Source organism: Hippoglossus hippoglossus, chromosome 3, assembly GCF_009819705.1.
Source record: "Hippoglossus hippoglossus isolate fHipHip1 chromosome 3, fHipHip1.pri, whole genome shotgun sequence".
Taxonomy (NCBI): domain Eukaryota; kingdom Metazoa; phylum Chordata; class Actinopteri; order Pleuronectiformes; family Pleuronectidae; genus Hippoglossus; species Hippoglossus hippoglossus.
In genome coordinates this window covers 23,875,851-23,892,880 of record NC_047153.1, presented here as the reverse complement: position 1 = coordinate 23,892,880, position 17,030 = coordinate 23,875,851, and the positions used below count along the sequence as shown (strand labels likewise).

General features: G+C 43.9%; 1 protein-coding gene across 5 annotated transcripts in view; it reads left to right on the top strand.

The window, feature by feature from the left end:
* Nucleotides 1-485: 485 nt before the first annotated feature.
* Nucleotides 486-17,030, top strand: part of LOC117757260 (BTB/POZ domain-containing protein kctd15) — a 28,802-nt gene continuing 12,257 nt past the window's right edge. The window contains exons 1-4 of one of the 5 annotated variants that reach the window (XM_034578259.1): nt 486-1,426; nt 4,161-4,273; nt 10,917-11,061; nt 16,233-16,538. In XM_034578259.1, the coding sequence (XP_034434150.1) occupies nt 1,418-1,426; nt 4,161-4,273; nt 10,917-11,061; nt 16,233-16,538 (573 nt within the window). In that variant the 5' untranslated portion in view covers nt 486-1,417. Of the gene's footprint in view, nt 1,786-4,055; nt 4,274-10,916; nt 11,062-16,232; nt 16,539-17,030 lie in introns of those variants that run through there. The other 4 variants (XM_034578244.1, XM_034578235.1, XM_034578251.1 and 1 more) reach the window with 4 other exon arrangements.

The window sequence follows — 17,030 nt, the reverse complement described above, 5'->3', positions numbered from 1 at the left end:
AGTCAAGTTTCCTAAATAGTTCCCCTATATATCCATGTATCTCCTGTGGACCAATAATACGTTCCTACACTGGTTGGCGCCAAATATCAAGAAACGAGCCCTGCGCCCCTCTCAGGATGCTGGTACAGAGTAATTACTGGGCTCAGTGTTGCATCAATTATTCACAGATATTTACCCTCAAATAAACAAACATGCAAATAAATAAATAATCGTCTCCTTGGTGTGAGCACCTGCTCGACTCTCCTGTTTCCCCCCCTCTTCTCTCTCTGTGCAAAAGTGGCGCAACACTTTAGCGCCCCATCACTTGGATTGGGTCTTTTCTGTGTCGAAATATAACAAAAAGAATTAAAATCTGCCACAATCTTATTTTCCCCCAAAAGTCTGGAGGCTGCCTGCTTCCATTGGAGAGTGAGGGGAGGTGTGTGTGTCTGTGTCTGTGTGTGTGTGTTTTAGGGGGGGTGATCTGAGCAGATATCTCCATCTAAGCCCTGCGCTATAATTGAAATGGCGCATTTGGCTGCAGGCAGGTTGTGAGGGCGCTTTCTGCAGCAGCATGCATGCATGTCCATAGACGTCATTTGATTTTAATGGCCTGCAGGAAATTTGGCGTTCCAACTCCAGACATTAAGGCAAGAGGGAGAGACGAGAGGGAGAGAAAGAGAGGAGAGCAGGGACACGGGGGGGAAGAGAGAGAGAAATCACCGCATGAAACATATTGGTTCAAGGATATCTCTTCATTTTCAACATATTCTCTTTTTTTCTACAGAGACTTTATCAACAAGTTCCTGCGCCTTGATTTCACGTTGCCTGAGTGAAGGACCATGGCAGCCCGCCTGGCTTTAAACTTTACATTCACGCTGCAGGAGCTGCTGGAGATGGAAATGTGTGCCTGCTAGCTGGAACTGCCCGCGGAGCTGTTACATCAGACCAAGTGACAATGAGAGATCTGCTTTTTGCTGCTCGAAATCTATTGAGAGACTGACAGTTGCCTGTTAGGTTTCCCTCTGCACCCTCTGGAATCCCAACTTCACACCGTTAGAGGGGAAAGCGTCTACTTTCAAAATAAGAGAAGTTATTATATCTGTGCAGCCATAATAGAGGGTATCACGTTCTCTTCCTTGAGAAAATTGCCTGGGCGAGAGAGTGGAGTTGAGCTAATTGTAGCCTAATCCCTGGCCCAGAGGCGCTCGGGCAGCCCGGAGCGAGATTTTTCTTTTTTAGCTCTGCTCTGTTATGTAGAGACGGATTATTGAGCTTTCTTCTTCTTCTTCTTCTCATAACAAACCACAGGGGCAGCTTCATTTAGGGGGGGGGGGACAGACAGACAGACAAGCTGAAGCGCGGAGCAGGATTCCAACCGGGAGCGCACATTTTTTACGCGTATCCATATAAGAAGGGGAAGGAGATCGGCTCATCTATGTACAAGGTAAGGACGCTGCCTGTGCGCTTTGGTACAAAGAAGCATGGTGAGGACAGGTCGAGGCAGCCTGGCAATAGAGCCTTTTAAAGCCACAGAGACTCCGAGCAGTCCATCCCGGACACGACCTCCAGTGTTCCTTCTTCTTCTCAGAGCAGTTTAGAGCACGATACAGACTCCGGCTCCGAACACTTGGCTTTGCCGTGCGGCAGAATAGGTTCGTGCCGGAGCTGGATGTTGGCGTAGTGGTATCGAGGGGGAGGCATTTGGAGAAAATATATAAGACATTTCGGGGGGTTACAGCGGACAGGAGCTGGGACAGAACGCCGGCACGGATTTCTCCTGGACTGCCTACAATGTTTGAAACGGTACGGTGACACATTTTACCATTACAGACAGATTTATGGTTTTTTTTACGCGCAGCGCTGTAAAGGTTTACTTTGAGCAGGATTTGTGAAGAAGGGATTTCCCCTCTTTCCTCACACACCGGACAGTTCACACGTGCGGGTTTTTAATCGAACGGGTCATGTGAATTACACGTGTCGAGATGATGCCCTTTTTTTTTTAATTGTAAAGCAGGAATAAGGCGCCATATTGTGCTTTTGGGCAGAATTAAAGGCAGAGGCGCGGGCTCGTGTTTTTTTTCCCAGTGGAGCGCGGTGTTGAATCGCAACGTTTCTCATTTAAATGCTTTTGGATTCATGTGGATATTTTAATTCGGAATGATGTGAGGCGAATGGCATCGGTGTGTGAACAGGGTCAGTGGAGCGAAGCAGCAGCAGCAGCAGCAGCTCTGAGGTGAAAGTTGATGCCTCTACAGCTGCTGGGATTTTGTGGAGGAATTTATCATAGACGGTGTGTGTGTGTGTGTGTGTGTGTGTGTGTGTGTGTGCGTGCGTGCGTGCGTGCGTGCGTGTGAAGATAGTGAGGGTTAAAGAAAGACGAAACGATTGAAAGTTATAGGACCATTATAAGTTATATTATAAATTAGACGATATATTTTAGGAAGATATATTTTTTAGATTGCGCCCATTTATATGGTGATTTCATTGATTAATTGATTGAATGGTTGAGAGAGAGAGAGAGAGAGAGAGAGAGAGAGAGAGAGAGAGAGAGAGCGCTTGGTATGGACCTCAAACTTCTCAAGTCTTTCCAAGTTTTTTTTTTCCTGTCCTTTTCTTTCCCCTTTCTTTTCTTTCTTTTCCTGGGATTTGAAATGTAATCCCGTCCTCCTATAATCGTATTAAGGGAACATGATACTGCTGTGATGCGGACACCACCCTGGAAAAAGGAAGACAAAGCTCCAGTCTCTCCCACTCTGCCCGGTGGCGCTTCTCTCCCAGGGCCGCGGGGGTGAGCAGCCACACGGCCTCCAGTTTCAGGGTCGTGACAGTGAAAGAGTTCAACAACAAATTGATGCTGATGCTTTATTAGTCCGTTATTAGGATCTGTTCAAACCAAGTGTGGAGCTCCAAGTATCATTTGAACTCTTGTCATATGAGTGCACCAGGAAAGGTCTGCGTTTCCACCAGAGGCTGCAGGGTAACTGATGCGTAACGACGCGTAAAGTGGGCAGACTGTGACCTTTCATCAGCAGGGAAATATAGAAAAATAACAACTGATAAAGTTCCATAACAACCTGAATTTGTTCTGCGTCCCCAGGTCCCTAAATATAACCATAACCACTCGGACTTTATTTACACTCAGTCCCATTATGAAGTGGCCACACTGAGGTTGGGTGGTTCACCTGCAGCTGTTGGCAAATACATCATGCGCGAGTAAGTTGGAGATAAACGGATCCTCGGCTCGTCCAGCAGCAGCACAGGAGTCAAATGGCGGCGTATCGAAGCGAATTACAAATATTTTTCTATAACATTTTATCAGATGATCAAACCCAGCTCCGCACTGACCTCTGCGTGCACCGGCGCGCTCCGGGTAATCTCCACTTACACTTATTTTATTCCAAACATATCTGCTCACACTGAGCCTCACATGCGGAGTGTGTTTGGCCTGTGAGTGTGGATGATGCGCTTTGACGCACGCGTGGGTTTATGAAGTTCTCCCTCCGTGTGCCACAGCAGCGTGACAGCACAAGTCACAAGTGTGTGTCGGTACATGACAGGCGATCACCTCAATCTTTGATGTGTTGAACGTGTGTGTGTGTGTGTGTGTGTGTTAAAAGGAAAAAGTTACTCCCTCTCTCCCTCCCTCCTCTCCCCGCCGTGTTTTCCTCCCTCGCTCTTAGATTGGTGCTTGGTGTGTCTGGGCGCATCACGTCTAACACATAAGGCGACCTTTAATTAGAATATTGCAGCAGCAGTTTGTTTTATTCCCCTGGAGGCTGACACCTAGCACCCCCCCTCCATCTCCCTCTCTCTCTCTCTGTTTCTCTTCCTCTGTCTGTCTATCTCGCTCTATCTCTCTCCCAGCCTGTTTTTTTTTTCTAATAAGGCATCCTCCTATCCTCGCCTCCGGTGCCGCATGAAAAAGATGCAAACATACTTAATTAGAGCGGTGGCAATAATTTCCAGGCTAAACGCGACCAGACAGTCCTGGAAGTGATCTGATACCATTCAGAGGGCATATTATCTGCTCCCCTGTGTAGGATCACTCTGGTCGGGGTTTTTTTTTTTCCGTCTGCACCTTTATTCCCATGGCTTTTTTCTACACTTGCTTTCAGGAGGGAAGAAGCATGTCACGGTTGTCTCTGACCCGGTCCCCGGTCTCTCCTCTGGCCACTCAGGGTATCCCTCTGCCGGCTCAGCTGACCAAGGCGAACGCCCCGGTGCACATTGACGTCGGGGGACACATGTACACCAGCAGCCTGGCGACCCTCACCAAGTACCCAGACTCCAGGTAAGACCCGTCCCTGCTTGTAACCTCATAGCCGGAGTTAGTTTATTAATCAATACCATTTATCTCTATTTATCGGAGGGAAGGAGATGACTGGTATCTTGTTTCTTTGGTTTTAAACGTCATAAATCTAGAGATTCGAAGTGTCTTATTCAACCATATAATATATATATTTCTTTTAATAATAGAGAAATAGCGTTTCTTCTTTTATTTCTATTTAATTACTTAATATTGCATTTCAAACATGGAATCAATTATTATATCATTTGACTGTTGTTTGTCTCAATTAAGACTAATTGGATTTTTGATGTTAACAAGTCATTTAGCTGACTGGCATAAATAGAACTTCTTTCCCTCAAAACCTTCTATAATATCTGTTCATTTCTCATGCCTTCATTATTTATTATCCTCTTTTAGCTTTAAAACGCATTTGATTGTTTTTTTTTTGTTTCGCCCAGTGATTGTTTTTAATTGTCTAATAAATACCTCCAAGGCTTTTTAATTTTTATCTCCTCTCACACGGTAGTTGTGCTCGAAAACTCAGCTGCTGCCAAGCTGACAACTACTTTCACGTGGTTTATTGTTGATTTCAAAGGCATACACACTCTCTCTCTCTCTCTCTCTCTCTCACACACACACACACACACACACACACACACACACACACACACACACACACACACACACACACACACACACACACACACACACACACACACACACACCTGCAAACAGTCTGTGGATTAGGGTGATATAAGGATCCTTGGCATAGAGTAGGCCCACATGTCCGGATCCCTCATCAAAGCTGACGTTGGTCGACTTCAGATCTGATTAATATCTGGCTCTTTGTCTCATAACATATTGATTTTCTTGGCTGTTTGGGGACCAGCATTTACCATCATCTGCTTTCTAGTTCCTATAAGTGTTCAGACAGAGGATTTTTTTACAAGATATAAGAAATAACTGTACGATAACAAAACGTGTATAACTTTAAGGCTGTATATTCCTATTTTATGGGACAACATAATCGTCGCTGTAATTTTCCAAACAACCCAGAACTGGGGATGATATTGCGGTCACATTTTAAATCGTTACCAACTAAAAGAGTGACTTTCTATTTGTTGAATATTTGTGTGAACAGTAACAGAAAGGGCTTGTTTGCTCTCAGGCATGTGAGTTAGATTCCCTCATACATAAAACAAACAGGGCTTTTATTTTTGATGCCCTTCCACTGATAGATTTAGTCATAAGGATTCAGATTGTGTAAGAACTGTTAGTAATCCACTCTCCCACTTTATTCACGTATTTAGCTCCATCCACAAACAAGGTGACAGCACCAGAGGAAGCTCTGAAAGCAAACACTGCAGAAAACATCTCTTCTCTTCTGCTGTTTGAATTTTTCCCTTTTGAAACTACAGGATGTTTTCAGGCCCCCTGCTTTCCCCCCATAATACAGTGTGTCATTCATTACATGATACAGTCTTCGATTGTGCGTCAGCTGACAGAGTCCCATGTGGGCCAATGTAAACATACACCGGGTTGTTAGAAAATCTGCCAAATTGGCTACAGGAAACAATCCACATAATCCCTTGGTAATAAAGTCTTGATATTCACAGAGTCCGTTGACAGGAAATCCCTGACAACTCTCCTTTTATTCCTGACTCTAACATGTCATGAGAAAAATAAAGCTCGTCCCAGACAAGGCTTTATGATTGTGTTCGTTATTAAGATGCTTAGTTTCAGTGTCATATTGTGTTCAATCCAGTGGCCAGAGGGCACAAGTTATTCATCAGATTTTTACAGCGCTTTTCTTTTAAATGTGCTTATATTATTTGGATCTGATCATTAGCTTTTAATATTTACTTAGATATTTTCGTATCTGTGTTGTACTTGTTTTTATGCTCTGATGCAGCTATACACTTTAGAGAAGTGATTCATAGGAGGACATGCGCAGGGCACCGTGTAAATGGGGCAGAGTCATGTCAGAGCACCCAAACAGTGTTAGTACAGTGAGAGTAAAGACCGGATACCAGTGTGAGTGTTGGATGGAGCTCTCTCTCTCTCTCTCTCTCTCTCTCTCTCTCTGTCTCTCTTTCACACATGCTCCTTTGCCCCCCCGTTCTCTCTCTTTCTGTGTCTTTCTCACTCTGGATCTCTCTCACACACACACACACACACACACACACACACACACACACACACACACACAAACACACATTCACACACACATACACACACACACACTCACTCTCTCTCTTTCTCTCTCTTACATGCATACACTCACTGTTTCTCTCTCTCCCAGCCTCCTCAGTGTACAGTTGGCCTCAGGGCTCCACTTTCCACTGGAGCCAGTGGAAGGAGGGGCCCTTTTGTGTGAATTAGGATAATGGCCGACAGCAGAAAGCAAAACAATTACACTGGCACAGCCGTATACGCCGCGTTCGGCCATGTCCGGTCGAGCTGTGGGCATGAACTGAACTCTGTGACGACTAAAAGAGCAGGGTTAAAGAGTTTAAAGTTGATGATTACTTTTAATAGATTGGCCCCTAAATAATGCAGCGTGCCAAGAGAAAGTTAGTCTAGTAACTAATGTGTGGTTATTCATCTTCTTTTGTGCCCGGCCATATTAAGGGACAAGGGTCATGAAACATTGATGCTACACTCTGCGGATCTCTCACAGAGGACAGTCGCAGCAGTCACTTGAACAGAAGCTGAGGAAATTAGGGCAAATGTTCCAGACACAGTGAAACGAAGGACCACTGGACACTTTTCTCTTTAAAGATGAGTCCTCTGTGTCCAGACATGATGGATCTCTACATGGCTTTATCCTCCTTTACTGGTTTCTTTCTCCACTATCTGTAAGTTTCACAAAACAGATTTTTCCTTTTATTTTATCACGTCATTGTTAAACCTCTCAGCTAATCTGAGCATGCCCTCAAGTGGCTTTTTAAAAAAGGATTTTACACAGGCTGTATAGCGATAACATATGGCCATCTAAAATAAAACTAAGCTGTTGGATAAGACTGGCTTTGCAACTGTTAACAGCCTATTAAGCCATGTTATGTAAATATATTTTAGAGGAAATATTAAGATCTATTTCCTTGTGAACATACATTACATGCTGTAGTAACATCTGCAGATTAAATTTGATGAACCACCTGATGAGATATCAGTTAGCATCAAAGCCAAGCTAATACTAGCATTCAGCAGACACCTAGAAAGGATTAGCCAATCAGAGGCAGGGTAGAGGAGGGACTTCTTCCCTATTGGACGTCACCTGTTGGATGGACATTGGGCAACGTTCTGATTGGCTGGTCAGCTCTGGCATTTTGCTTTTAGCTAGTAAATTAAGTGAAATTCACAGATAGGACATTCCTGTGTGAGAATCAGACTTTGCCAAAAATATTTCTGAACAAATTCTAATACACATACACACAATATTTCTATAGCTACAAAATGCCCAGATCTTTTTCACACATGCACCAAATATTTCTACAAATGCAAAACTTCTGTACACATTACAAACACACACATTTATATGCTTGACTCTGTCATTTGTATTGACTGGGTATTTTACAGTTGGAATCGGCGAATCAGAGCCAGAGACAATAGTAATCTGGTTTTAAACTCGCCCTTTTTTGACCTGCACTCCTCAGAAGTCAGTGTGGAACGACCTTTAGAGCCAGACTTAAAAAACTCATCAACATCTTAGTGTTTGTTTCACTGTGCAGGAAGCTGCAGGGTGTCTTGCGTCCATTAGGCATCCAATAGTGTTACACATCCATTATAGCATCTGCTCTATCAGAATCAGTGATATCTGCGCTTAAATCGTCCTCCCACCTCCTGCAGACACGTCTCTGGCAGCTCTCAGCAGCTGGTCGGCCGTAGCTCCTGCAGCCAGCATCCTGCCAGATATTGCCCACCTACTGCCCCACATGCCGGCCCTCACTCCGCACCGCTGGAGTGAGAGATCTGAGCTGTCCTTGATAACCTCCTACACCCACCACCTCCCTCCCTCTCCCTGACTCGTTCTCTGTCTTTAGTTCTGTCATAGCTTTTTTTTCTCACACTCTTTCCATCTCTCTGTCTTCCTCTTGTAATCTGTTTGTTTCTCTGTCCGCCTCTTTCATTTTCCCTCTTTGCTTCTGTTTCTATTTTTCTTTCCCCCCCTTTCTGTCTGTCGGCGTCCTTGTCTGTTTGTGTATCCTGTCTTAATTTCTCTATTGCCACCATATTCTCTCTCCCTACCTGTTAAGGACAACCTCCCCTCCAATTCAGGGATTTAACAGGGGGGTTGGGGGCTGAGAGAGAGAGAGCGAGTGAGAGAGTGAGAGCGAGGGAGAGTGGGAGAGAGAGAGAGAGAGAGAGGGAGTGAGTGATGGGTGTGGAGGAGAGGGAAAGAAAAAGAAAAACAGGCAGCATTTTAATTGCTTTTTAAAAAAGTGGAGATGAAAAACAGAGTTAGCCTGGAGGGGTATGGTGAAATTCTAGCTGGAAGAATTGCAAGACCATATGAGAAAGGAACACCTCGGGCAAAACAGGGAGATGAGTATTGGTTTTTTATAAAGCATTTTGCATCGATTTCCAGAGAGAAAGCGAGTAAGGCAGAGGGATGGAGACAGAGAGAGAGAGAAAGAGAGAGTGAAAGAGAGAACGGATGGCAGGAGCAAGGGGATAGAGAGGGAGGGAGGGAGAAGCATCTTTGCTTTGCTCCCTCACCCAGTCAAGTCAAAGAGAAAGAAACAGGGCGGATTTGATGTGATAGCTTCAGTTCGCTGTGCCGACACATCGGGGTCAGGAGATACCTGATCCAACCATTAAACACATACTCACACAAGCGGGGGATTGTGATTGTAAATCCAGTAAAATGAGTGTGTGAGTGAATCCAGTCCTGCTGTTTGTTCACTGACATTCCCATTGCGGCCCCCTTCCACTGTCTTGTAATAGAGTTTGACAATGCCAGTGCTGAGGCAGTGCTGGGAGTATGTGTGTGTGTCGGTTGACGTGTTTGCAAATAGGTTTTACAATTTTCTTTGTCAGACAACTTTGTCAGCCGACCTCGAAGCTGTTACTGTGATTAAAGAGCTGATTACATCAAAATGATGATAATAACAGCAACGCAGCGCCCTGCCAAGAGCTGTTTTGGAGAAAGACGATGGAAATGTGCAGTGAAACCGTTAAGGAGGTTGTACGTGCAACAGATTTCTTGTGTAAATCACTAGTGCGGCTTATTTGCACTGCGCAGGCATTCCAGGTTTCTCTGCTGAGGGAGCTGTGAGCTTTGTTTTAAAATGAGTCACAAAATTAAAGCAAATTATTCCACTTGCTCCAGCAGTGCTTTCACAAAATAAAAGCACTTATTTTAAAGCATGCTTAAAAAACACTATTTGTTATGATGGAAGAGGGATATTTAGGATTTGGAAACGAACAAACAGATAGAGTGGAGGTGCCATGATGAGATTATTAGAACAGCAAAGGAGGGACAGGGGGGAAACGACTATCTGTCCAAGGGTATCTGGAGGCACGGCGACAACATGATGATGAAAGTTTAAAGATAACAACAATTTCCACTCTTAGCCTTGATGAGCCCCTCTAGCCAACGTCAACTAAGCCCTTAATCTTTCAGTGGAAGGAGTTAACCATGGGACGCTATAGGCAGCAACAAGTGTCTTATCATTACACCGAAGTCCTGTCCATACTTAGTGAAAACCTAAACGCATACAACTAATTACTGTTATAATTCATGAATCTGTTTCTTAATAGGGAAATATTATTGATGTCATTTATATTTTTCATCTTATTTTAAAAACTTTCAAAACTCTGAATTTATGTCTTTTAGCCTTTTATCCGTTATTTGAGCCTTGCAAAAAATAATTCAGGCTAATCTATATATATAATTTGGGGAAACCAAAGAGAACATTATGAATATTCTAATCGGTTTATTTTCCTAAAATGAGTCCTGACAATAGATATTAACCTTTTTAGACCAACAAGTAAATGTATTTAACAGTAAAGTCACCGAAATATGTATCAGAGATTAGGATTAAGGATTTCTCCACATTATATACAAACTCTTAAAGTTAAATATCATTCTGAATAGACAATGCAGATGTTATGAATTTATCTTCCTATCCCATTTATCTATCCACAAACTGGAACTCTGTATTAAACACAGTTGCACAGTCTTCTGTTCAAATGATTCAAATAGTCATAACAAAACCAAAACGAAAGTGAAATATCTTTTTCCAGACGTCCGTCTTGCATTCGTATGTGGCCCTCCACCACACCACGTCTCTCTCTCATTTCCACCCCTCTGACAGATGGAATAATAGAGCTGTAATGCTACATTCATGCCATTAATTTCTGTAAGTACAAGCAGCGAGCGTGTGTGTTGTTGTAATCTTCCTGCAGAAGGGACACTTCAAACAAGTCTGGAATGGAGGAACTGTGCCTTAAGCCCCTTGTTTCAACCTGGGATGCTAATGCATTTCAAGCTTAGTGCTAATAAAATTGAAAAATAAATGGAGGGTAATTGTTTCATGCATTTGAAGGGAGCTGGCTCATTCCTCTGTGTGTGTGTTTGTGTGTGTGTGTGTGTGTGGCTGCCTGCATGCGTGCGTGTTTGTGTGTCAATTTCAATTTTCAGAATCAGTCGTCTGTTCAATGGCACTGAGCCCATCGTGTTGGACAGCTTGAAGCAGCACTACTTCATAGATCGGGACGGCGAGATATTCCGCTACATTCTCAGTTTCCTCAGGACCAGCAAATTGCTCCTTCCAGATGACTTCAAGGTAAATATCTGCACCACAACATACTGTATCGAGTGTACTTGTCTGCACCATCGGCTCTCTCCATTTGAACAACATAACAACATAAAAAGCTGAGAGTATGTAAAGCCATCTGCCCAGACATGCCTTAGTGTTGTGTGGAATTCATGATTTTCCTAAAGATAAAACACTTAAGTGTGGATATGTTTGTATTTTAAATGTTTTCCTGCTGCCTCGGGGGTCGAAAGTCATCAAAATAGACCTGAGACCACAACAGAGAACTGTTTTCACAATGCCTAACTTAGACTCCCCTCCCCTCCATTTAACACTTAGTATACCTGCAATACAAGCATACGCAGTAATTACAAACCTCTGCTGGAAAGAAGACATGCAGGCGACTCATTGGGAGTTTTCACTGTGGAGATGCTAACCAGCTAGCTGGAGCAAGGCCCGATGATGTGTGTGTGTGTGTGCTTCGAACCCCTGAGCTGTTGTTTTACACTCAGAGTGGTTTACGTAGAGGAGAGCACAGGTGAAACCGCTCTGACGGCCCTCTGCTCTGATGACCGACTCCCCCACAGACAGGAGGTGCCCCTAACAGTCAAGGCCTCAATGGGAAGGGACACTGTGGAATGTTGGTGCAGTAATACAAGCAGGCTCTGCACCCAATGTTTCCATGCTTTATCAAAACAAATGCTGTCAGGCTTGGTATCAAAAATCTTTGTTACTGCCACAATTTAAAAAAACATTTTCTGTAAATAAACATGTTTTATAGCCAGGGGCAGAACAAGGGTGGGGCCAGTGGGGGCACTGGCCCAAAATGAAATCGGATCGACCCCCTTTGAGTCCCTGTCCTGTCAGTGGTCTTAAAAAAGGCAATACTAACAATAAATATGATCATTTGTTAAGATTTTTTTTTTAGATGAACACAATGTAACAAGGAACCAATTTCAAACCATATGCAATGATGTGTGTCTTTGCTTAAAGCTATAGAGCTAACAGAAAACAAAGAATTACTTAAATGTGCATCACACTGAATCAGGAATTGTTGGACATATAATTGGCCCATTTATCTCCCAAATTAAAAACTAAAATCCTAAATTGACTATTATAGATTATAAGTATATAGTATAAGTGAAAGTTGATGTTGAAGGAAAACATGTTAGCAAACAGTTGCTCATTTAGACATCCATCACACATATGTATTCATGTCAATGCTTGTGGAAATCTGTCAAATATAAATCCAGTCAATCCAACATCTCTTTCTAAATTCTGCACTAAACTCACCCGCTAGTCTCTAACTTTGTTTACTGGCTGTTTGGTTCAAGATAACATGTTTTTGCTAAAAAAAAGTAAAGTTGAGGCCAGAAAACCCAAAACAATGAGCTAAAAGACTCTAAAATGTCCTGTCGAGCTGTGGAGTTCACACGAGCGACTCCTTCTACGTTACACGTAGTGATTGGACCAAATGTCAAAATGCAGCTTCAAACCAAACTGATGGTGTTACTAGTGAGGTAGTCTGACCTCACAAGAATCCACACAGCCATATGTGGCTTTGTCAGAATTTTTATATATTCTGCCTACAGCTCCTTCCTGTTCAAGGTTTTATTCAGTGATACTGTTTCCTAGTATTCTACGCTTCACTTCTACTCCACCTTAACTTGCGTGACCTTTCCACCGGGCTGGCGCTTGTTCATCATTCTCTACGAGAGCCAAACCTCAGACAACAGAACATGACATGAAAGCCCTGCATATTTTGGCAAAAGATGGCCTGACTCACAACCGATTAGTTTTTTCCCTTCTTATTCATGCTTCCCCCCCCCCCCCCCCCCCCCCCCCCCCCCCTCTTCCTCTCTGTGAAATCTTGACAGTCCAATCAGGCGCCACGGTTGAAGAGAATGCGTTGGACTTCATTGTTTCAACTCATCACGATCCCCTCACATAAGCCTGTGTTGATCTGCATACCTTTCAATTTGCGTGGAGCCCGGAAAGAAAAAAAAATGCAAATAGTGAGAGGCGGAATTGAGCATGTCCTTATCTGAACACAATCAGGCTTGCCGTCGCCCGAGGGCTGGGTCTGTTCTGCTGCTGGCAGCCGCAGCGCTGTGTGTTTTGCTAAATCAATGTGAAAGTCTGAGCAGAAAAGGAGAAGAAATGTTTCAGCCTACATCAGTGGAACAAAATATTCACTATTAATATCCTTCCTCATCTCATTATTCAAACAACAATTAATCACAAGAGTGTAAGCAATGCTCAGTCACATTGAGGGCACGGTTATAAACCATTACGACTTGGCGGTTTCTGCATCACTTTATTCAGGCGTTTTGAATTGCACTTTAAATCAATAACGCTTTCTTTTTTCAGGTATGAAAGGCTAAAAATAATAGTTTTTCTTTTTTCGACCATTAAATAAGCATTGGCGGGATTTTTCCATCATTGGCAAGTTCAATCAAAAACCTGTGAACCTCTACCTGTGTGGGTTTGCTCACTTTTTTTTTGTCCAGAACATACGGTAGGTCTTTATCAGTCCTCCGACTCCCTGGCAGTGACAGTTTCCATCATTTTCTTCTTCTTCTCGCTGTCTGCCTCTCTCTCTCTCTCTCTCTCTCTCTCTCTCTCTCTCTCTCTCTCTCTCTCTCTCTCTCTCTCTCTCTCGGTCTCTCTCTGTCTCTCCCTCTGTCCTTTCCTGAGATGTTGCCTTGCCAGTGGGCGATCAGGTCGGATCATTATTTTGAAGCTCAAACGGGCTGTCTGGACACGGGATTGGGGGATGAATTGTCTGGTAGAGCTGGCAGCGGTAGCAGCAGCAGCGGCTCCAGCAGCCAGGACGGAGTTGTTGGCCCCGTCTCCCTCTCATCCTCACCTCGGCGCTTAGGATTACTCTGTTGTTTTCTGCACTGCTCAGGATGACTAAAGTGCCTCGCAGACAGACCCCTGTTAAAAACATATCCATCCATGGCTTCAGACCTGTGAAGGATGAGGAGCTACACTTTGATACAGAGAGCCGCCTGCAGGGGAGTGTCTCAGTATGAGTTTTGTCAGCTGCAGCAAGAAGGCCAGGAGAGAAAGAGACAGGGAGGAAGGGAGAGAAAAAGGGAAAAAAGGACAAACCCACCCTCCTCCTCTTTCACATTCTGAAATCTTAAATATTAGACCATCAGCTTAAGATGTGTTGCGTCAACACTCTGTCCAGATGGAGTTGTATTTGGGTGTCGTCCACGCGCCTCAGATGAAGGCACCGTTAAGATGAAGGGAGTCAAACCAGTGCGGGCCGCTCTTCAAGGCTGAAGATCATAACGGAGGCAGCAGGGTTAATGAATATGAGGTCTGCTGCTCTGCTCTGTTTCTACACAGTGGTACAGAAAGGAGAGGGGGGAAAGTTTTAAGTTTTTTTTTTTTTTTTAGATGAGGGCTCCCTGGCGGCCATGGCACGGCCAGCAATGATGCAGACTGTATAAAGCTTTTGTTGTTTATTCACCACAAACAGTCTCACTGTGAGTGTGTTAAGAATATGAGATGAGCTGCTAAACAAATGTGGAATCAGTTTTTTTTGCCGTGATTTTACAATGTCCCTACACTGAAATGATCTATTGCCAGGAGCCAAGGTAGAGTAAGAATGGCAGCGATGGCAGGTCTTAAACTATGAATGAATTAAGCTGTCATTCTTTGTCACTGTGCAACACTAATCAGAACAGAGATTTATTAATTACTAATTGTTTAGCTGAAAGATTTGCAGCATTTAGGTGTAACCTAATTAAATCTTGTTCTAATAGGAGCTTAACATAGGGCCACAAGCCTCATTAACATAAAACTCCCTCTATGTGAGGAATACATTAAAATCATCCTCAGCTTATAATTGTCCTCATGTTCCCTTCTTTTCCCTCACCTCCCGTCTGCCTCCAATGGCGAACCTCAGCCTCCCCCATTTTTTCTATGGTAGCGGTGAATGATGGTGCCATCTGGTCTTATGGGAAATTAGAGGCAAGAGCACAGGGGCAAATGGCCCCCAGCAAGCCCTGCCCGGGAGGGAGAGGCCGGCAATCTGCTGCAGACTGTCTGCACACAGGAATGCACCATCCCACTTCACTGGAGCCCCACTGACGGCCTTTTCTGGAGTGCGCTCGCTAAAACATGCTAAAGGCAAGAGCAGCGCTGCCAAGAGCTACTGTGGAGGAGCACTGCAGCATGGCTACGCTTTGTTTATTGAGAGCGTTGTCCTGCTGGTCAGAGGCCATCGCCGAGCTTGGTTTATTGTTCTTCTCTCCAGAAGAAGTATTCCATGGAAACAAGTGAGAGATTCTGCTGCTATTAAATAGCTTTAACTTCACAAGGACAAAGAAAGGTCAATTTCACATTTGCAATTTGTTGTTGTTGTCTCTTCCTTATGGAGATGAACTAACAACAAGAGCAAGGCAGTGTAAACTACTACACTGCTGACATTATAGCCGTTTTCAGACACACAATTGGGTCCCGACTTTCTCCGGATTTTTCATGCACAACGTAGCAGGAGATCCTCCGCTCCGATGCGTTCACAACAACACAGAAATCTCCAGAGCGTTCAGGTAAGGGGTGGTGCAGGTGGCAGAGGCAGGACATAATGACATAAGTAACACTGAGAGATCACATGTTTTTTCCAGGGGTTGGCAGGAAAAACTCTGGAAAAAGTCTGCTGACATCTGTCTTGGACATTTACATTCTCACATTCAGCCCCTCCGGAGAATGTGCATGTCTGAAAGCAACTAATGAGAAGTCAGTGTATTGAGTGCACGGTTCAATAACATGGTGCCTTGCTTATAACAGGCAGCAAGGACAAAGGACACTAGTGGTTTCTAAAGCATAGATACGGTAAATATATTATTCCTAAATATATTCTGCAAGTATTGCAGGACACTTCTCCGTCTGTGTCGCACAGTTGATGCTTCAGAGAAGAAGGGTCAAGGAGCAGATGCAGCAACAACAGCTCTTCGGGAATAATTAGAGGTTAAGTGTCTTATTCAAGGACACTTTGTCATTCGTTGCTGTGGGGAAGTCGTCAGGAGTCCCTGCAAATATACCTTCCACTGTCATCTTAATGTTACACAATATGTGTCGAGTTTTGTCCTGATAACCTTGGTGATGAGATGTAATGAATTGTTACTCACACATTTAGCCGAGAGGAACGGGCACACATGCAAACTCTGCTCTCTCGGTTGCAGGACTTCCACTTGCTGTACGAGGAGGCGCGCTATTACCAGCTAATGCCCATGATTAAAGAGCTGGAGCGCTGGAAGCAGGAGCGTGAGCAACGGCGGACGATGCAGCCCTGCGACTGCTTGGTGGTTCGTGTCACACCCGACCTGGGCGAAAGGATCGCCCTGAGCGGGGAGAAGGTCCTCATCGAGGAGATCTTCCCCGAGACTGGAGATGTTATGTGTAACTCAGTCAACGCCGGCTGGAACCAGGACCCGACGCACGTCATTCGCTTCCCCCTCAATGGCTACTGCAGGCTCAACTCTGTCCAGGTAACGCACCACACAGCATTTCCTGTTTCTATAGTAGGGAAAGGTTGGTAACACGTTGCTTGATTAGTTGCCTATAAGCAATTTGGAGACAATTTGGAAAATAGTTTCATAATTATTTGGAAAATATTGAGCTATAGCACGACAACAACAAAATATCACATCACACAGTTATCGATGCATTTTACAGTTGTAAGTGAGATGTTTCGTTGGTGTTAAAGTCATTTAAGGTCTCATTGTTCTGAATGTATTGAGGCTGTGATGAACTGAAGATTGTATTAATGTGACATAATGTTAGGTTTAACTTTGATAATATCAGTTTCCAACCAGAGGCCACATGGTGACACAGACATTGGATGTATAAAGTTGCTTGATGCAGCACAACTATCAAAAATGGATAGTTGTGCTTGAGGCACACAGAGAAATGTCCTGAATGTTGAGATTGTTGAAATGAAACTAAGAGCAGGATCATTTCAGAACAAACACACACATACA